The sequence below is a fragment of the Dermacentor andersoni genome, chromosome 6 (assembly GCF_023375885.2).
Source record: "Dermacentor andersoni chromosome 6, qqDerAnde1_hic_scaffold, whole genome shotgun sequence".
NCBI lineage: Eukaryota > Metazoa > Arthropoda > Arachnida > Ixodida > Ixodidae > Dermacentor > Dermacentor andersoni.
Window position 1 is genome coordinate 80,409,034 of NC_092819.1, and position 21,800 is coordinate 80,430,833.

Sequence of the window (21,800 nt, forward strand, 5' to 3'; positions counted from 1 at the left end):
GATCGTCGTGCCTCTCCTAGTCCACTAAAGACGTGGAACAGCATGCGCCCCGGTTGGGAGCATGCATGAAGACATAGCGGTGGAGTTCGTGTCGATTCCAGCAAATCTATAGCGTCCGAGCATCTGTTCTCGCACGCTGGTGGTGCACCCATTCGAAGAAGGTGTTGGCTTCCCCCAAACTTCCCAGCCAAATGACATTCCTTTGCTCTGTAGAAAAGAGCATGTTGTTTAAAATCTCGAACCAGTAATTTTCTTTTCCCCTGTGCATACTGCAATTTCTTGCATATTTCAGTTGAGCTTCACCCTTCTTTCTGGCCGTTTTTTTTTTTTATTATTTCTTGTTTAACTGTACTGCACGGCGATTCACTAGTGCCGTGTATCTTACTTACCTCTGCACTGAGTGCCATTCTATAACGTATATTGCTTTTTTTTTCGAAATCCACTAGTGCCAACGATAGTTAGTCTTTAACAAGTTAAAGATTATTCTTTATCAAACTTTTATACGCATATGTTTTAAACTTGGTTCCACCTCTCGAACATTAAATGGGGTCCTGCGTAACTAAGTAACTGTGTTTCAACCTTTCTAAAGTTGCGCGAAAACAATTTCGGTTAATCAATTTATCAATGAGAAACCCTGCATTGAAAGTGAATAATCGATTAAAGGCTATAATAATCATCATCATCATGATTTTTATTTTCACCATTGGATACAAGGTGAAAAAGGGAGAGCCGGAAAGAAAGCCGAAATTTCTTCGGCTTGACAAAGCTCGCGTCCCAGATAGGCACAGTAGCGGCTGGTGTAGCAATACAATCACGCATAAAGTGCGGATATAAGAGTATTTTTAAACACAAATACATGTAGATACTTTCATGTTATTACATAGAAACTAGTTATAATACAGCTGTGTAAATGATGAATGATTAATCGTTAATCGAATAAAAAAATAATCGGCCAACCCTAGGTCTCTTCGGCCAAGGCTGCCAAGCTCGCTCGGTCGGCGCGCAGTGTATTTATTGGTGGTCACGTGATCTGCTGCGAAGGCGACGACAAGCTGAGAAGGCTGGCGGCCTCATGCGCACCGTCTTCCCACGCGCACAGTGTTGAAGGTAGCGTGAGAAAGCCCAAGCAACGCGGTCCGCGCGCCGTGAAGGGCACGTGATTTGCCGCAGACGCCAGGGTGAAGGGCAAGCAGACATAGGCGAACCAAGAATGCTGGCGACTTCATGCGCACTGTCTTCCCACGCGCCCAGTGTTGGAGCTCACGTGCTGTGCTAAGTTTTGGACAAGCGACACAGCTGAAATAGTGAAGGAAGCGGCAGCACCGAACGTTCGCTTTGGGACGAGCAGGCGCTCCCAACGTTGGCAGCGCTCCTCATCACGCCAACGTTGCGACCGCAGCAAGTTCTTGTGGCAATCAAGTGAACGCCGTTGATGTGTGTCTTTGGGTGCGTGAAACCACCACGCGTATGTAGGTAACAAGGGCATGTTTACTGCAACTTATACTATCCATATAACTACGAGCCTTACTTCGTGCTATTGTCTAATGCTGTGCTATCACTATCAATGCGCTGCTTTTTTGGCGAAAGATCGACTTACTTTTTTTTTTTTTTTTTGTCGCTGCAAGTCTGAACTGATCACCAGCAAGGGCTACCCCGTGGAAGAGTACACAGTGAGCACTGATGACGGCTACTTGCTGCGTATGCAGCGGATACCCCACGAAAGAAACGACAGCACGCAACACAGGAACTACAAAATCGCCAGCGAAGGCAAGACACCAGTACTCATCCTTCACGGAACGGCCATGTCGTCCGCTGACTTTGTTCTCAACTTTCCACATCAAAGTTTGGGTGAGTTTGATCCTTGTTGTTTAACTTCCCAAACCTGTTTCTTGCTGTGAGGAGAGAGGCCGTAGTGGAGGGCTGCGGGTCACTTTAAGCACCCGACGTTTTTTTTTTTTTCTTTCTTGACATATATGTGCACATAAACTCAGAAGTACACGGGCGTTGTCGCATTCTACTAACATTGAAATGCGATCGCCGCCGTCGGCAAACGAGCCCACGACCTCAAGTTATGTTGTTGTTGTTGTTGTTGTTGTTGTTGTTGTCGCTGTTGTTGTTGTTGTTGTTGTTGTTGTTGTTGTTGTTGTTGTTGTTGTTGTTGTTGTTGTTGTTGTTGTTGTTGTTGTTGTTGTTGTTGTTGTTGTTGTTGTTGTTGTTGTTGTTGTTGTTGTTGTTGTTGTTGTTGTTGTTGTTGTTGTTGTTGTTGTTGTTGTTGTTGTTTGAATACATGTTCGAAAACACAGTTGGTACATTTTAATCCTTCGATGATGACGAAACATTGACGGCAACGACTACAGAGATGACGATGAAAGGATGACGACGCTAAGGTAACAACCACAACGGCAGCACGACAAAGGCATTTTGGTGGCTGACGTTAGAACGAAGCGTTGTCTTTGTGAGAGACACTCACAATGACTGCTCCGCTGATAGCCGCACTGCGAACGACCGTGTGTCGGTTGGCCTTGAATTATCCAATTTTTTAGCTCCGTCTTGTGACTTCGATAATCGCTCCACGTCCTGGAATCTCTCACCTCCGGCTTTTGGGCTTTCTTTATATTGGATTTTACTCCCATCTCTCCTATGATTACGATTTAAAATATCTACTTTGAATATTACAATTCAGCATGAAATTACAGAAGGTCATATTTAAACTATTATTTGTGAGCATGTTAATTACTCCACAATCTTGAAATCTTGCAAATGTCACCTTCAGTTCATATTGGCCTCGAGCTCCACCACTGGAAAAGCTGGCGCCACTGTCGGCGTGACGTGCTAGGAGGGATCACGTGGACATAGCGGGCGCGTCGGCTGCTTCGGGCGCGCCGAAGCGAGCTGAAAACGAGTTTAAATTCCCTCGTACGCTGCGGTCCACATTTAGTGGCGAAATTTTCCCGCTTCGAGTGTCTCCTTTACAACGCTTGAAAGCACTACAATAGGTAGTGGCTGCCTTTGAAGGCGCGCAACATGGTAGGCTACTGCTCGGTGCCGCAGGGCCGGACGCACGTAACTGAAGCCGGTGTCAGCCTTATTCACACGTAGCCGCAGGACAAGAAGCTGCGTGAAGCTTGGCTCGCCAAACATAAAACCGGCAAACAGTCATCGGCTACAACTCGGTTATGCAGCAAGCACAGACGCGAGGAAGATTTCTGCTACGGCGCCCGGTCTGCGATGTTCTGAAAACGCGCACTGAGACGCTCGCCCGAGTCCGCTGCTCGACTAATGTCGTGACGGTTTGGTCTATGAACTTGTCGGTGCTATAGATACTGACAAGTTCAGTGGAGTGGAAAGGCAGCGGTAAGAAGCATATTTAAAGAAAGCATGGCATATGGTCATGTTTGTGTTATGAACATATGCGCTAAATTACAAAAAAGGAGCAGCGGGAAATTGCACGCTGAGAACACCGATAAACATACAGTGCGACGCAACTCGAGAAATACTATTGAAAGGTCAAAAAATTTAAAAGAAAAAAAAAAGATTGAATCGTCGCGACGGCACATCACAGTCCCCGTAGGCGTCGAAGTCTCTACAATGAAATTATTTTTGAACAGCTGTGATAGCGCCCACGCAACAATGGTTGCTTGTATACTGTCAAATGCTCATATTCTGCTGCCTAAATCTCATGGCACGGTGCGAAAATGCGCGCGCGGTGAAAACGAAACAGTGCGCGGACAAGCATGCAGACGCGCAGTCGGTCGCTGCGAATCTGCGCGATCGCTGCATTGAGGATTCGTTCTATTACAGTCCATTTAGCTATACAAACACTATAAGAACATATTTCACATAGTTTGCTCTCAGCGTTTACCTACTTTTCACGTAAGAAGCCGGTTCGGGAGACTCCATCGCGGCGACCGCGCGCAGTGGCGTTCACTGTACGTATTCGGTAAAGAGATAGCGTCTGTAAACGATTGTGTGCTTTCAGTTTGTCCAAGATTATTATTTAGACAGTAATAAACTTCTCTCGTTTCGAAAGTACTTACAGAAATGTCCGGAAGAGCTCGCGCATGGTGTTTTCAGTGAGCGCTGACAGCAAAACCTATGAGGAGCGCGCCACGTGATCCCTCATAATACGCCAGCGAGGCGCTTCCGATAGATGGCGACTCCGTAACTCCTCGCCGCCAATAGTCTGGTTTCGTCAAATCTTATTCCAGCCTATTTGTTGATTTGCCAAAGAGGATATTAAAATGTGTCCGGTGCTTGAGCGCGATGTTAAGGAATGATTTAAGCTCGCTTTCCTAGAACATTATATCATTGCGCAGTAAAACGTCCGTGTACTGATATTTCAGTGCGCTTTAAATCCATACCTCTACACTTCGGCATCCTGCATAGCTAATATGCAAGTTTGATGCTTCAAACCTCATCAATGCCTATCATTTTCACAACGAGTGTGATGAAACTGGCCAAAAACACCATTTGGAAATGAAACCAAAACGCATCAGGTAGATGCTTCTGACATGCGCTTTTTTTGTTAATACGGCCGGCTGCCAGCGCGCTGTATAGCATTCACGAAGATCAATCACATTCTCATCATTCTGTATGAACAAAGGCCGCATATGAAGGCAGATGTGCTTACGCCTTCTGTGAGTTACGACTGTGATTTCAGCATAGGATGAGTGTATAATTGCCTCGAGCTGTGGAATACTCAAAACGGACGGATGTTCCTAGTTGCATGTGTTTCAGATACTGATAATAATAAAATTTGATGCGGCAGATATTCACTGTGTAACCCATTTTTTTCCTTTGTGTGTATTTGTGTATACATGAACATGTGTCTCATGCAGCTGTTTTTCTGTTCTCCAAACGAAGTCTGCAGGTGACTTTCCGGCCAACCATATTGCAAGTTCGTAATATTTTTTTTTTCATCTTTGCAGGATTTCTACTCGCTGACGCTGGCTACGATGTTTGGCTCGGCAACTTTCGAGGCAACATCTACTCTAGTCACGCTAGATACTCTAGAATTAACCCCATTTTCTGGAACTTCAGGTCAGTACCATCTCACCAGCAAAGCAAAAAGAAAAAAGAAAAGAAAACCATTTCTCCTGAAGCATTGGCTTATATACAGGCACTTGAGCCTCCTCTTTAAAGGACTTCGATTCAGTCATGCAGTAAGCATGGCAGAAAGTTAGGTATTCTCTCCAACATAAGGCCTCCCTCAGTAATCATCCGTAAGGCAGACTAGCAAAACATGTAAACCAACTGAGTTTGAGTAGGCACTTCACCATGCATCTTGACATGATGTACATATAAAAAACTTAACTTCAACAAACGCCGCCAACTAGAGAAGGCAAAAAACAGGTGAGGCAGCTAGGGCTACTGTTCGTGTCCGTGCCGTTTATTTACCCTGTCGACCGATTGCCACAAAGGATGCCAATATAGCCACGAAAATTTAGCATCCATGGTGAGTGGCCATTGATGCGTACCTTTTACACTCGTAAAACTTTTACACTCGCCGCACCTTTTACAGTCGATAACTTGTGTACAGCGTATACATGTACCGCGTTGAAGGTTGTCCTTGCATGCCTGCATAGCTGGTAAGAAGTGCATGTTCGTCAAAGGTGGCTTCTCCACAACAAGGTGCACTGTGTGGAGAAGTTCGTTACACGCATTTCTTTCGTTCGGTGGTCTGCATACCTTTCTCACCTTTGACTTGCCCAAATTCTTTGGGTCTGTGCTGGACGCGCTGCTTGATATGCGAGTAACCATTTGAAACGCCACGCCTGTCGGCGCCACCGTAGGTGCCGCTGAGGTTGACGTCGGTGTATGTAACCGAGCACGCTACCATGCAAATGGTAAACGTCGTTATATATGAGTACGCAAAAGCGCGCTAGCTGCAATAGGACCTGGACCCCATCTATCTTGAGAGCAGCGCTTAACAAACTGCACCGTCAGGTACGGGGTACCTGTTACTTACATGAGCCAAAGTGCAATGAATATCATAAGAGGCCAACAAACACTCACACCAAATACAGCATAGGGGAAATTACTTGTGCCTAATAAATGAAGTAAAGGAATGATAAATTAATGGAAATGAAAGTGGACGAAAAAACAACTTGCCACAGGTGGGGAACGACCCCACAAGCTTCGCACTACGAGTACGATGGTCTACCAATTGAGCTACAGCGGCGCCGATTCCCCATCCACTGTTTTCGGTATTTATGTTTCCTAGTAGAACCCTGGGAGTGTTAGCCAGGGCCACCACTCACAAACCTTGGCGGCGGATGTGGAACATCTTTTCTGCCGCAGGCGTCACGAGAACGTGATCACTTTCTCGTGACGCCTGCGGCAGAAAGGAAGTACCCTAGCGTTCTTTGATTTCACCCGCATAGAAATGCGGCCACTGCAGTCGGGATCGAACCCGCGACCTCAATCTCAGCAGCGCAACGTCATAGCCCAGGGCTATCGTGGTGGGTTCTGTCTGTGCAAAGGTACGTCGATAGGGTCCATCCAACAGAATCCCGAAATGAAAGTAGAAAACTATGCATACATGCATATCGTCATACATATCGAGCATCAACTGGGCCCACTGGCGGTCCTCTGCATCGAATTCATACCACTTCAGCCAAAAAGGATTCCATGCTTACATTTCCGTGTGCAGGGAGATATTTTTTACGCACAAGCCCCGTCTGTGAAATCGGCAAGATTAAGTTGGAGGCCACCGAGCTGGGAGATAAAAGCGAGCGCCGGAGGATGAGAGCGTCTGGAAGTGGAGAGGAGGAGTTCGCGGAGGAGGGAGAGAGGTGGAAGGAGGTGGAGGCGCGCTGGGTTCACATGATCTGGCCGTTGCCCCGGGCTATGTGCGCTGTGGCTGTACCGGGTTCGTCTGGCGATCGAGAGACCGACCGCCGGGCTAGAAGGATGGAGCACCAACGCAAGCGGCCGAGGCCTCGCGCGAGTCGACCGATCGCGATGTCATCGACAAGCGCCGGGCACGAGCTGAACAAAACCAGCAAAATGCGTGGGCTAGGCGTCCTCAGAAGACTCCCGAAGAACGTGTTAGGCGACTTGCGACAATGCGGGTGCGTCAGGAAAGACGGCGTAGCTTAGAAACTCCGGACCAGCATTCATACGCTTGTGCGTAACCTGCGTTCACAACGTGAAACGTCACTATACTTTTTTTTAGGTATGTTACGTACTAAACGTTTTGGTTTTGTGTTTGCAAATAAAATCGATGAAGGGTGACTTTCATCGTTCACTACGTATGTAGCAGCGGCCGCTCTGATGCGTACAGGCGTGCAGAAAGAATTCCGTATTAATAAAACGCAGGAACGCCCGACAAAATGTTCTAGCCTCCTTGAAAACTGTTTTGTCCCAAGCCTACGAAATCAGCACCATTTAATCAGCACCATTTTGTTTTAGTTTCGATGAAATGGTCAAGCACGACCTGCCGGCCACGATAGACACAGTGCTGAACCTGACACAGCAAGAACGGCTACAGTACATCGGCTGGTCTCAAGGAGCTCAGGTTTTGTTCGGTTTGCTCTCCGAGAGACCTGAGTACAACCGTAAGGTGAGCCTCCAAGAATTCGTAGACAGGCTTCGTGACCTTTTGTTTTTGTAATAGCGTATTTCGACAACCCCCCCCCCCCCCCCCTTGTCGCTTGTAGAACTCCCATTATTTTCGGGAGCAAAATATGGTGTTTACATGAGATTAACCCGGCGTGACGCCTTTCTAGATCGCACTTTTCACCGCCATGGCTCCGGTTGCCTACCTGGGACGAATGAGGACCCCTTTGCTGGCATTCGAGCCGTACGCTGACGTCATAGCGGTGAGTTAAATCTAATGAAGCCCATGACAGGCGTTCAGTGAGCAAAACGGGACTGATTGCTTCTTGTTCATGTTGTTGACACTATAGCATCATTTGGACGTTCGGCCAAGTACGCCAGACAAGTACGACGGTTTAAATAAGAAAAAGTCGAGAGTGAAAGACGCTTTCGTGCAGTACCCACGACGTGTTCCCTGCGGCGCCACCATCATTTGTGACATGCAGTCGCCTAACTGTGTCTTTTGGCTGCGTGAAATTTACGTTAAATAAAAACAACATTCTTCCGTCTAAAGGGTGAAGGCTGATGACGGACAGCTTAGATTGCGTTGAGATCGAGGACAAGTAAACGCAGTGAAACTCCAAAATACAAACTACGCATATTCCTGCGGAGTCCAATATTGCTCGGCTAGGCTGCAGCTTCTTACTTTACTTCTTCCAAAAGAAAGCTGCAGCTGAATATTCCCAAGACGACTGCGTACCAAGTATCAACAACTTGACTGGTTGGCGAGTTGGTTCATCTCGAAAGTATATTGAAGCAGGACGATTAGGAAAATGACAAAAACTATACACGACATAACTAACGTTGTGTATAGTTTTTGCCATCGCTCCAGCCGAAGTGCTTCAAATGACTAGCCCAGATTTCAATTCCCACGTAGCGTTGTGCATTGCCGGAAGGTTGCGGGACGGGGCACTACAGAATGGAGATCTTATAGTCAATTCTAGAGAATAAAATATTTCCGCTAGTACTACAAAGGCCTGCGAGAAAGTCTTCAACACTACGTTCAAGCTTATCTAGCGGTAACCAGATGTTACGACATTTTCTCGTTCAGATAAACGACAGCCGATGTGCCATTAAAACAAATCTGATGACCAGGAAAATAAAGCGTGACGCAAGGACGAAACTGGACTGTACGCCTATAAATAAGGCTGTTGGAAGCTTATAAGATATGTTGACAACTCGAGGCCAGATTCACAAAGATATTCACCCGAAAGAGTGTCGATCGCAACAGGGATGTAGATAAAAGGCAGGTGCTAATAACAGCGGACCTATTAAAAGGGTATCTGCTAACCGACTGCTCTTACTAGGAAAGCTCTTCACAAATGTGACCTCAGTTTTTGCCTACACACACCGCGAAAATTAACCGCAGTTGTACGGTGAAGTGGTCGTTCGGAAAGTGAAGTAGCACAGATGGCGCTAATGCTGTTCAGGGAATGAAAAAAATTGTTACGGCAGAATATTAACGTCCAAAATTTTCAAAATAAGACAGTGCCCTCTTTTAAGCCAGTCACTGTGCTCGACATGTGTCCTACTATACAAACCTAGCGTGGTCGTGAACGCAGTCCCTGTTAACGCTGTCCAACAGCAACTAGGCTGCATCTGTACGTGTATTGGTCCTGACCTTCTGGGTCAGGACCAATATATATATATATATATATATATATATATATATATATATATATATATATATATATATATATATATATATATATATATATATATATATATATATTATCCCCACGGTATCAGTTTGTCCGCTTATTGGGCTGAAGTTTCTGGCTCACGTAAACTGCTGGCTGGCCAACCTTGGCGAAGGTTGAGTCCGGCTGAGTGAATCCGCCTGCGCTAAGTAGGCGGACTCAGCTCGAGCCGCCGTGCAAGTGCATGTAAACGCAGTCGAGTTAGATTGGCGGCATGAAGCGAGCAACCACGATTCAGAAGTTCTGTTCATATGGCGTGTTGAGTCGCCAAAAGTCCGGTTGGTGCTGTGATCTCAGCCTGACTTCGGTGGCCAAGCACCCTAGGACTGACAGAAACGATTTAGAGTAAACGAGGGTAAGTCAGGCTTCGTCTACCTGACTAGTGTAAGCTGCCAGCTCGTTTAAACAGACACACCTCTTGTTACCAACCATCGTCAAGTTATGAAGCTGTATACCATAGGTCAAATAAGTGGCTCTGAAAATATTTGAAAGACAAGTTCATCTCCTTGATGGAAAAATGAAAAAAAAAAAAGCTACATGACTGAATATGTAAGCCCGATAATGAATCGGGAACAGCTCAAGATTAGTGAGTTATGCAGTTATGCGGTTGGGGAAAGGTGGAAAGAAAACATACACGTCCTCCTTGTTCATAAAAAGCAATGCTAGGCAATATGTAGGAATTGTTATGTGTCAGACAGTGGAAAAATGCAGAAGATCAAATTATGCGGCGTTAGCGAGCAAGAATAACTTGTAATTCTGTTATTTCTTGTCGCCAAATAATGGCGACAACAGTTAATTTCTCTAATCACATATGATGGCAGGCTGTAAACATCGGTCATTGAGGCGCATGTTTTTGAAGCACAAAACCTGCAAACAATTTCGCTAATGTGGTACAGATCCCTGATTTACATTAACTTTTTGTGGCACTTAGTTGTCCATCTGTCTGCCTGCAACCAATGCGGCACTTTGGAAGACTTCGACCACAGATTTTGGGTGTCTCGCTCTCTTTCTTTCTTTCTCCATGCGTGTTTGCGTGCGTGTGCGTGTGCGTGTGGGCGCGCACGCGCGTGTTTATATTTGTCTAGTTTCGCAAGAAAAGCGTGATTACAGCCCTTCCAACTCGACCTTGCGCAGACATTCCTCAGACTTACCGGAAGTGGAGGACTCATGGTAAACACAGCGCTGACGAAGCTCGGGGCCAGACTGATATGCGGAAGTGACTTCACAATAGACATGTGCATCGTAGCGGTAGCCGTACTGAACGGCATCAACTGGAAGCAGCTAAACATCGTAAGTGGCACGCAGAGTTTACATCCTTCGAAACTCGCATCGGTCAGCGTACGGCAAACAAGACAGCCCTTCCGCATTCCGTCCCCACCGGAATTTGGCCGGAAATCCCACTCGTGGCCTCCTTCTCAGAACCGAAAGCCGTAGCCACGGAGCCATGTAATGCCCGCTATAGATGATTCACACACACACCGACCATACCAAGCGCGCAAGGTCGCGTTTTTCGCGTTACAAAGCGGAAGTATAGCAAAGGCGTTTGATAAGAGAGGAGCCGAAAGGTCGGCCAGCGCCTCCGATTTTCGTCCAGGCCTTCTTAACCATCGCTTCTGGCTCGTTAAAAGAGAATGCTTGCGTTTCTATATTTTCTTTTCAGCCTTTCTCTGAGTCTCGGCCTATCTCAAACGACTTACTCCTGTATCCTACACAATAAACGCTGCTATTACTATTGTATTTGCTATCGAACACATCTAACTTCTCACTTTCTTTCAAAATATTGTTTTGTTATTTTTATTTTATTTTATTTTATTTTTTATTTTTTTGCATTTACTGCCATGACTCAAAATAATATAGGATACTGTCTTGCCGTGAAGTTCTTCAATTTTCGCCAAGAGAAGCTATGATAAGAATGCAAAAAAAGGCTATCACACTAGTGCGTGATTGCTTTCACACACACACACAAAAAAACTCCCTACACCGATCGTAGACCGTCACTAAGAGATACCGAAAGAGATCGAAAATTTAGTTTCGCGGATATTTCTGAAGTATTTTGAAAAGGTATTAGAACAACGTGTTTTTATACTATTTCCTGTAATTCTAGGGCAAAAAATTTCTTGGCGCAACTTTATTAGCATCAAGTGCGATAAAAATAATACTTTCTGTTTTGTTCATTCCCAAGCAGAGCCGGCTGTCAGTGTACCTGAGTCACGACCCGTCGGGCACGTCAGTGCGTAATGTTTACCATCTTACCCAGGTAAACTTTATTTTTCATTATTTTAGCAGGCCTTATACCCAAAGGCTTGTAGAAAAACAAACTCAAATCTAACACTGCGTTCGTAAAAAAAGAAAAATTCATTTAGTTTGTACGGCAATGCATCGTTTTGAAAACAATTAAACCACTTTCGCGAGTTCATGACAGTGTCCCCAAGTTGAATCACCTATATTCTGGTTTTACGCCTTAAAGGGGGCCCTGAAACATTAATCGTAGAATCGCCCTACTATTGACGTGCGGCATCCCCCGAATCTCACTGCGCAAAAAATTTTTTTTCAATCCTTCAACAAGTCATAGGTGATTTCATTTGGGACAGTGATAAACTTGCGAAAGTGTGGCTTTAGGCGCGCTAGCGTGGACGGAAAGAAAGAGAAAGCCGGGTATCGGTGCGGTCCCTGAGTCACGGTGCGGTAACTCCACTTATAGTTGAAGAATTAAAAAAATGTTTGCGCAATGATATTCATCGGACGACGCACTTTAATAGTAAGGCCTTTCTACGATTAGTGTTCCAGGGCCCCCTTTACGACATAAAACCCTAATATAGGTGATTCCACACGAGACACTGTAATAAACTTGCGAAAGTGTTGCTTCCATCGCGCTAGCGGGGACGAAAAGAGAGAGAAAGCCGGGTATCGGCGCGGTGGCTCCACTTATACGACGGCGAATCAGAAAGTCTCTGCTCCTACTTTTATTAGCCAAAATAAGGAATGTAGTGGTTTTATGTCATAAAGGGGACCCTGAAACAATAATCGTAGAAATGCCTTTGCATTAAAATGCGTCGTCCCACGAATCCCATTGCGCAATTTCTTTTCGAATACTTCAACTATAAGTGTAGTTACCGCACGGATACCCGGCTTTCTCTTTTCGTCCACGCTAGCGCGCTGGAAGCTGCGCAGCTGAGAAGCCAAGAGGGGAAATCCCCGCCCAGACGCTGAGTGTCGCGGCGGCGAAAACATTTGTCGCGGCACCCTGTGGCTGCCGCGGTAGACTGCGCTACGCTAAAGGACCTTAATAATTTGAAAGTTGACGTTCCAACCAACCACGCCACCATGACTTCGACGAGGTGGAACGCACAGCATTGCTTCACAAGGCAGTGGTTCCGATGTGCCGTTACGGTGCACAAGGAAATCCCAAAACCATAATAAGAACGGCAGCGCAATACAATACGAGGACAAAGGCGGAAGCAGGACGGGCGCGACCTCACAGCTGCATACCTAGCTGCATCTATGCAACGCAGCTGAAGCCACACAATGCGCATGCGCGCATGAGGAGCTGAAAATGAGAAAAGGAAAAGATGCGATCCACACCAACTAGCCCAGTAGTCAGTTCTAAAATCGTAAATCAGCACTAAGGTGAAATGAGTTAAACGCTTCCAGTGGCCAGTAATAATAGAGATGTGAAATAAGGGGAAGCGATAGCCGTGGTTCATAAACGATAATGTCCCCGCGCTATTGCGAATGTTTTCTCCAACCGATACTGCACCACACAGCGTGAAGACCGCTCTCGATGCCTCACAGTTTGGGCAGAGCTGAAACTTGTTAAAGACGCTATAAAAAGTGTTCGTGACTAAGCCGTGACGATGGTATGCATTGTACGAAGCAATAACGGTCGCTCGCAAAAAGCACGACCTGATGTTATTCTGACTAAATGAGCACGGATAGAACGTAGAACAGTCACTGCAGTCGCAGTTTGCTTCTTGCGACTCAGCCATTTACCATGAATTTCTCAGTCTGCATAATGGAAATCTTATGTTTAGTCAGGGCACATGCTACAAAGTGTCCACCATAACGGTGGACCCTTCGCCAGATGTGTGCACTGCAAACAAACAAGCTCCGTGCGTATTTCACGCAGTCCATAAAGTGATCGCGCATGCCAAATAATAAACCTCTACATATGCAAGCCGCATAAAAAGTGGGAAACTTAAACGAGAGCCCACGCGCCTCCATTCTCAGAACGTTCAGCGTTGTCGCCAGCAAAGACGCCACGTCACCGGTCGAGCATGCAGCGCACAAAGAGCCAGCAACTCGGCGTGCGCCAAGCCGCGCCGTCAAACAGGGAGAAAAGTAATAGAAGGGAAAAAGGAAAGCGCTTTTGGCGTAAACATGGTCTTAGTTATCAAGTCTGGTGTGGAAAAACACAGGGGAGAAATGTCGCTTGCGTATACGTCGGTTAATACAGTGAGAGCAGCCCCCCCCCCCCCCCCCTTTTTTTTTCTGTAAGGGTAGCTGGCCTCCTGACATCATCGCCTGGTCATATTTTATTAGTTCCTCTCTCCGCTATTACTTATCGCTTCCTAAATTTCGTTACGATATGACGATCGAGGGGACGGCGCTTTAAACCTCCAGTGCATAAAAAACGGTCTTGTACACGTTCCAGAAAAAAAAGTAGCCGATTACAACGGCAATTACTTCGTTCAAAAATGTAATTGATTACTGTTGCCAATCGCTGCCGCACGAAAGTAATAGATTACTTCCACGTTACTTCGAACCTTTAATGACACTGCAGAGACGCCGCAAGCAAAACGAGCTGGCCTGGCACATTCAGTGCGTCCTCTGAAGACCTTTATGCACTGATTATCGTTGCCAACAATTTGTTTCACAAAATTTCATCGTTCACCTTTCTTCGTATTTGTCGTGAAGACATCAGCAGCGACACCGAAAACTCGCTCAATATGTGGGCTGAGAGACGGGACGTGTTGTAACGTGCGGGCATCTTGCGCGCAAGATTGTCGTTACCCCGCATTTCGTTCCTCTGTGACGCGCAGTGCCTCATTGTCGCTGCGACTTGAAGACCCTCCCGCGGTCAGGCCAACGAAAAGCTGTAAAAATCAACCACAGATGATATCTTGGAAATAACGTCCTAAGTGGCCTTCGCTATGATGAACATCACAGCATCGGTTCATTTGTTCGGCCAACATCTGGTGTAGCCGTTAACATGGAGAAACAAATACTGAGCTCCCGAGTCAATAACGCAACTAAGTACACGTAATTGGTTGCTGAATAAAGTAACTGAATTACAGTAAGCGTTACCTAGTAAAAAATGTAATCGTTAAATTAGAAAATGGTCAGGAAATGTAATTGATTGCAAGTAATCATGTGCATGTCATTAATTACGTACAGGACTGATAAAAATTCCCGGTCCTTTGGTGCACCAGTGCGGATTTTGACTTCATTGTTTTGCACACGTCTGTGATCAACGCGCCACGCCTGCAACGCCAATCCGTGTGGCTCAGCAACAACAAATTAAACGTAAACGAATGCTGAACGCGCACACGACACTTGCAGTTTTACTTTTTAACGTAGAAGTCCATAACCGTGAGTCGCATCGAAAAAAGTTCGTCTTTTTTTTTTTTTTTTTGCCGTAGCTGCGAAAGTATGACACCCGAGAGCACATGTGTTGCATCCATGACCAACACCGTCATAACAGACTCGCGCTAATGACGAGTACGTGGTAGACTCCAGCGGCCTACCATCGATAGACTTACGCCTATATAGCTGCTGCGCTGTGCTTCCACTTCGTATACTCTAAAGCCTCTTCCGCTTATAATATCCTATCACCTATGTTCGCCGACGCCACGATCCTATTTGCCACCTGGCTTCGCTTAACTCCTTGTACTTGTTAAGAGGCTTACGTGCAGAGAGAGAGAGAAAGAGAACAACTTTAGTGAAAATGCCTGCAGAGCCGCTTGAGAACTGCAGCGCGTACCACGATGGCTGCCCCGCGAGTTACTGGCTTCTCCATAGGACTGGCACTTATGTACTCGTGACGCAGCCGGTTCAAGCATTAGAGCAATCGGCGCAAGCTTTAAGATCATTTAGACATGTATTTATATTTTGTTCATTTTAACATTTACCGATATCCTCCTCCCCCTCCCCCTACTCCACGCACAACAGCCTCACAATCTCGATTTTGTGCCACGCCGACGACTTTGAACATGATTTTAACCACGCTAACAGCTCACCAAAAAAAAAAGAAAAAACGGACGATTTGGATAAAGTCCTAGCTCGACAGCTTCGGCATTCTTTGTACATAATTTTAAGCTGCGGATGCACGTAAAGCATTACAGGATTTTGCCGGTAAAAGGGGAGACGTTATTAGCACTAGCAAAATAGCTTGCATGCATCACTAAGAGTGAACCATGCGTACGTTTTTCTACGCTCTGTTTTAAAGCAATGTGATGGCGGAGCAGTGGGAACTGAAGCAGGCGCTGCAGCAACGAGATGTTCGGTTAGGCAAGTGCACGAGTTCCTACACCGCGTGTCCCTCCACGTCACAGCATCGCCTCGTTGGCTCGGTCATGAGCTCATGAGCGCAGTTCACCGCCTAAGGTTACGCTTTGTACCTTTCACTCCAGGGTCACCATTATCTTAAAGGGGCCCTGAAACGATTTTGACGATATTATAGAAACGTACCGATTCGTTAGAGTAGGTCCTTCAGATCATTAATTAACGTATCGAAGTGCTTCACGTAAAGCGTGTAATTTATTATAAGGTTTTGAATATGTACATCGCTGCCGATCGCAGCACATCGCTCGGCTGACTTTTAAGCCGCCCGTGCCCATTTCACGTCATTTGCCCCAATGACGTTAGTAGGGCTAGCTATCCGATTGGCTGCCCAGGGCGCGTCATCAGTAATTTTTCGAACTTTATGGTGAACAATTGTTTTCGTAATAGTTGGAATGTTAGTTAATTTGTTGCTATAAAAAGAAAGTAACAGAAAAAGAATGCACAAGAACAATTTCTCACAACACTTAAGCACTTCCGGCACACAGCAAGCGTCGTCTGCTTGTGTTACAACGTGATCCATTTTAACGAGAGCTCCGTGGTCAGAGTCGGTCTCAGTGTTTTCGCGAGCACCGTGATGCGACTTTGTTGCGTTGTGGGCTGCAAACGTAGCGACTGGCAATATGTCAAGCTGTGACATCGTGTCCTTCTTCAAGGCAGCGGATGAGCGGACTGGCCGCAGCGCATCGGACTGCCGTTATCCGATCGGAGCCAGGATTTGCGCGTTTTCGGCCGTCACTTTACACCGGAGGATTACTACCGCAATAGCGCCTCACGAGTCTGGTATTCGGGTAAACGTAAGCGCAAGGGGACAGGTCCTGGCTGTTTGACCGTGCCGTTTCACGGGACGAGCAGAAGCGCAAATGTGAATGGTCTGCACGGTGCAGCCACCTGATATGGCATAGAGCTCAACCACACACAGTAGCAGCAATGAAATGTATTCTTCTTTGCTGCTGGTGTTAATTTTTCGCATGAATGTAATCGTTAAACGTTGTTTTTGTAAATGTTTAAAATATTTTACACTTGGTTAGAGCAATATTAGCGCTTTGTTTGGCTGGTTAAGCTCTGCGCCAACAAGTGGCTGGACCGCGCAGACCGATCAGGCCGCTCACGTACGTCTACGCTAAAGTTCCTTCATCAGCTTGAGTTTATGCCTCCAGCCATCCGTCAAAACGCCCAGCTCGCCTGTGGTTACCGGAGTACCAGACACGTTCGGCGCTGCGACAGAATGCTCGCAACGCATGCTGCTTCGGCAGCTCTCGCGTGGGGTCGACTGCCAAGCAGCTGGCGGAGAGTTTGGAGAGGCTTCGCGCGCTCGCTCCTAAAGAACAGGAAGTCGACGACACGACGTGCCATCGTGACGCAAAGACAGCGAAGGCGGAGCTTAGCCCCGATCACTTGCCGAACGAGTTGAAAAGAAAATGCATGACTATGGAGGAGGGTAACTTGTAATCGTCCGTAGCTCTCTTAATATGAGACGGTTCACACTAATTGTGGTGCGAATGATTAACTTTCGCTGTACCCTACGCGTCTACAAAATTTGTCCGAACCGTTTCAGGGGCCCTTTAAAAGCTCGGCATGAGAAAGTTATTATGCTAGCGCGACTATAACGTGTCCCAGATAAACGGAAAAACATTGTTTATTGCGAAAGCAATTATATGGACACACCAGGCGCGTTTCTGCAGTCGCCGTCGTCACAACATCGTCACACTGTCGCCGCGTGCTGTATGCTGTATGTGCGAGTGAAAGCGCGCGAGGGGAGCCTGCGATCGCGGTTGAATCTGGCGCGCGCAAGGACGGAAAGCGGAGAGGAAACGCGCAGTCTTCCGTCGCCCGAAAGGCCCGTGGGAGAGGGGAGGAGAGGAAGGGTGGCGGCATTGTACTCCGGCAGCAACTGCGGGTTGCGCGGCCGCGCCCGACGGGAGCCAACGATCGCGCGCGCTAGGGAGGAAAATGGGGCGGCCGCGCGCTGTCTACCGCCACGCGGATGGTCCCGGGGGGGGGGGGGGGGGCGAAGGGGGCGTTGTACTCGGGCAGCAACTGCGTATTTTGCGGCCGCGTGCCGTCTCGCACACCCTGTCTTGAAAGCGATCTGCATGTTGTAGTTGTGCCGCCGGCTCATACCTTTGGGCGTGCTATGTTCTCGCCGCTCAGTTTGCGTTGCATCGATATACAGCACGATATTCACTTAGCTCGTTGCTGCTGCCGCGCTTCCTCACGCCGGCGATTTGACAGCGAATATCCGTGCGCGCGGACGCTATGCTTGTTAATTTAGTTCGTAAGTGAATGTTTCCGAGTTTATACGCCGATAAAACTGCTATCTTTACTTCGTATAGCTGTCTCCTAATTTGCTATCACAATCGATGCTTCGCCTTTGGGGCGATACTTGCGACATTTTTTTCTTTTGTTTTGCTTCCCAGCTTATACGTTGCAACTGCTTCCGAAAATATGACTACGGGATGCTACTCAACATACTGAATTACCGAACGGTAAGTTACCTTAAGAACCACGAGCCCTCAGATCTTTTTCGAATCACTTTCAGTGTTGTGTCGACGAAATTGACGAAGCCGTCATAGACAGTCACGCAAATCAACAGCAGCTGCCCATAACCGCATTTTTAGCATTGCATTCATCTGTTTGCACATTCGAGACCACTCGAATGGTATATAGGTGAAGGGCACTCTGTTCGAGGCCACCTCATCACTGTACCCTTGTGTACAGTGATGGGGCTGAACGGTCACATACTCCGATTACCACGCCTGCCATTTAAAAAGGTACTATAAAGAGCAAAATAAATTGAGCTATATTAGCAGGTTACTACTTATACAATGGCGGACAGGCCGCCACTGGAATATGAACCTGGCAACGTTTAACGCTAGAACGTTATCTAGTGAGGCGAGTCTAGCAGTGCTATTGGAGGAATTAGAGGGCAGTAAATGGGATATAATAGGGCTCAGCGAAACCTCAGCAGTGAAACCTCAGTGAAACCTCAGTCGAAACCTCAGCAGTCATGAAGGCACTACGGAATCAGGGTGTAGATGAGCCATATGTAAAGATACTGGAAGATATCTATAGCGGTTCCACAGCCACCGTAATCCTCCACAAAGAAAGCAACAAAATCCCAATAAAGAAAGGCGTCAGACAGGGAGATACGATATCTCCAATGCTATTCACAGCATGTTTACAGGAGGTATTCAGAGACCTGGAGTGGGAAGAATTGGGGATAAAAGTTGATGGAGAATACCTTAGCATCTTGCGATTCGCTGATGATATTCCCTTGCTTAGTAACTCAGGAGACCAATTGCAATGCATGCTCACTGACCTGGAGAGGCAAAGCAGAAGGGTGGGTCTGAAAATTAATCTACAGAAAACTAAAGTAATGTTTAACAGTCTCGGGAGAGAACAGCAGTTTACGATAGGTAGCGAGGCACTGGAAGTGGTAAGGGAATACATCTACTTAGGGCAGGTAGTGACCACGGATCCGGATCATGAGGCTGAAATAACCAGAAGAATAAGAATGGGCTGGGGTGCGTTTGGCAGGCATTCTCAAATCATGAACAGCAGGTTGCCACTATCCCTCAAGAGGAAAGTGTATAACAGCTGTGTCTTACCAGTACTCACCTACGGGGCAGAAACCTGGAGGCTTACGAAAAGGGTTCTGCTGAAATTGAGGACGACGCAGCGAGCTATGGAAAGAAGAATGATAGGTGTAACGTTAAGGGATAAGAAAAGAGCAGATTGGGTGAGGGAACAAACGCGGGTAAATGACATCTTAGTTGAAATCAAGAAAAAGAAATGGGCATGGGCCGGACATGTAATGAGGAGGGAAGATAACCGATGGTCATTAAGGGTTACGGACTGGATTTCAAGGGAAGGGAAGCGTAGTAGGGGGCGGCAGAAAGTTAGGTGGGCGGATGACATTAAGACGTTTGCAGGGACAACATGGCCACAATTAGTACATGACCGGGGTAGTTGGAGAAGTATGGCAGAGGCCTTTGCCCTGCAGTGGGCGTAACTAGGCTGATGATGATGATGATGATGATGATGATGATGACTTATACTATGAAAAAAATTACCTCCTTACCATGAGTGGAGGCGTAATAAGCCAGAAAAGACGAAAGACAGGTGGCGACGCCCCTTGAAGTTCCCGCACCACACAGACGAGACGTTCATATGAGGGATTGCCAGCCGTTTGTGCGCAGGCGCGAGTAAGAGCGGACGTGAGAAAGAAAAGCGGGGGGCTTTTGCTCCTTGAATATATGACTCTGCCTAGGCACTACGGAGGAGCTTTCTTAGTGCGTGTTGTATGCGTTTGTTCCCTAGACATGCCCGAATTGCGGAGTGGTCGAGTTTGTTTACGCTCCGACGCTGGCTGCCCGCGCGGTGAGGCAGTGGGCACTAAAGCCCCTACATCCACGCGCCACCGTCGGCGGTGGCGCGTGGATGTAGGAGCTTTAGTGGGCACGGACGCCCCATTTTGTGATCGTTGTGTCTGAAGGGGCAAGGTTCTGACTGGTGTTGTATAAGTCGCAGGTCGCTTTTTTCGTCGTGACGATAGATTGCATCTACAAGCACTGCTCCAGGAGGGCACATGTAACCGGCAAACGGAGACTTCAGGGGATCACCTGAGCCATTTTTGTATGCGAACAGCCCCTGGCACGCGCAGGCCGCGGCGAGCCCCAACCCACGGACCAGCCCGGGTTCTAGCTGTGCGCTGTGCGCTTTGATGCGCTGGAGGCGCCGCCAGTAATGCGAAATAATGGCACGATGTTACAATTAGTAAAAAAGCACGATTGAATATATATGTATATATATATATATATATATATATATATATATATATATATATATATATATATATATATATATATATCCACACAGGATACCATGAAAATGATTAAGCATCAAATCATAGACAACGACTCTAGCGACACTCGGGCCGTTTTGGGACTTGATCTTGAGAAGGCGTTCGACAGCGTTCTACATTCGCATATCCTAGCCTCGATATCTCGACTCAATCTGGGTGAGAGATTTCATAACTACGTTAGATCGTTCCTCTGGGATAGGAAGGCTACCCTCCGGGTAGCCGATCTCGAATCACAACTACTGGAACTTGGCGAGAGGGGCACCCCACAGGGGTCAGTCATTTCCCCCTGTTTGTTCAACATAGCCATGGTCGACCTAAGCAGAAAACTTCTCGAGATTGACGGCATCAAACATACTATGTATGCTGACGATATAACTATATGGTGCACAGGAGGCAATGACGGTCAGGTTGAGGGCGCCTTACAGGAGGCCATAAACCCACCGGTCTCAGATGCTCCCCCTTGAAGTCGGAACTTTTGCTGTATAGTCCCAAGAAACGCGGTCCAAGGCCCAAGGGGTGGACATCGTTGGAAGACAGAGACATTAACCTATATACAAGAAACGGTTGCCGTATACCCAGAGTCAATTCAATCAAAATCTTGGGCATGATCGTTGAGTCAGGGGGTACAAATGGCAAGACTATACGCAAGCTAATTGCTAAAACTGAAAGTGCTGTTCGTTTAGTTCGGAGGGTATCAAATCGGCATCACGGACTCAAGGAGGATAACCTCATTCGACTAATGCATGCCTTCGTTCTGTGCCACTTTAGATACGTGGCAGCCATGCATCGATGGAAACGGGCAGAGCGAGATAAATTGAATGCACAGCTTAGGAAGATTATTAAGCGGGTTCTCGGGTTACCCGTATACACTTGTACAGAGCGCTTAATGCAGCTTGGCGTTCATAATACTCTTGAAGAAATTGCAGAGGCCCAGGAGCGCGCACAGCTAACTCGCCTCACAACAACGAAGGCAGGGAGATCCATATTGGAGGAACTCGGATATCACCCCGATAGAGTAGCGGAGGAGTTCTCTGACGTTCCTCCGTCGATTCGTGAGAACATTACGGTCGCACCAA

The 21,800-nt window shown here is 46.9% G+C and overlaps 1 protein-coding gene across 6 annotated transcripts in view; it reads left to right on the plus strand.

Moving 5' to 3' along the window:
- LOC126522458 (gastric triacylglycerol lipase-like) overlaps positions 1 to 21,800 on the plus strand; it is a 60,456-nt gene that overhangs the window by 26,597 nt on the left and 12,059 nt on the right. For 4 of the 6 annotated variants that reach the window (XM_050171199.3, XM_050171200.3, XM_072288770.1 and 1 more), the window contains 7 exons: positions 1,626 to 1,848; positions 4,929 to 5,040; positions 7,414 to 7,564; positions 7,731 to 7,823; positions 10,434 to 10,589; positions 11,485 to 11,556; positions 18,278 to 18,346. In XM_050171199.3, coding sequence (XP_050027156.3) covers positions 1,626 to 1,848; positions 4,929 to 5,040; positions 7,414 to 7,564; positions 7,731 to 7,823; positions 10,434 to 10,589; positions 11,485 to 11,556; positions 18,278 to 18,346 — 876 coding nt within the window. The remainder of the gene's footprint in view (positions 1 to 1,625; positions 1,849 to 4,928; positions 5,041 to 7,413; positions 7,565 to 7,730; positions 7,824 to 10,433; positions 10,590 to 11,484; positions 11,557 to 18,277; positions 18,347 to 21,800) is intronic. The other 2 variants (XM_072288771.1, XM_072288772.1) reach the window with 2 other exon arrangements.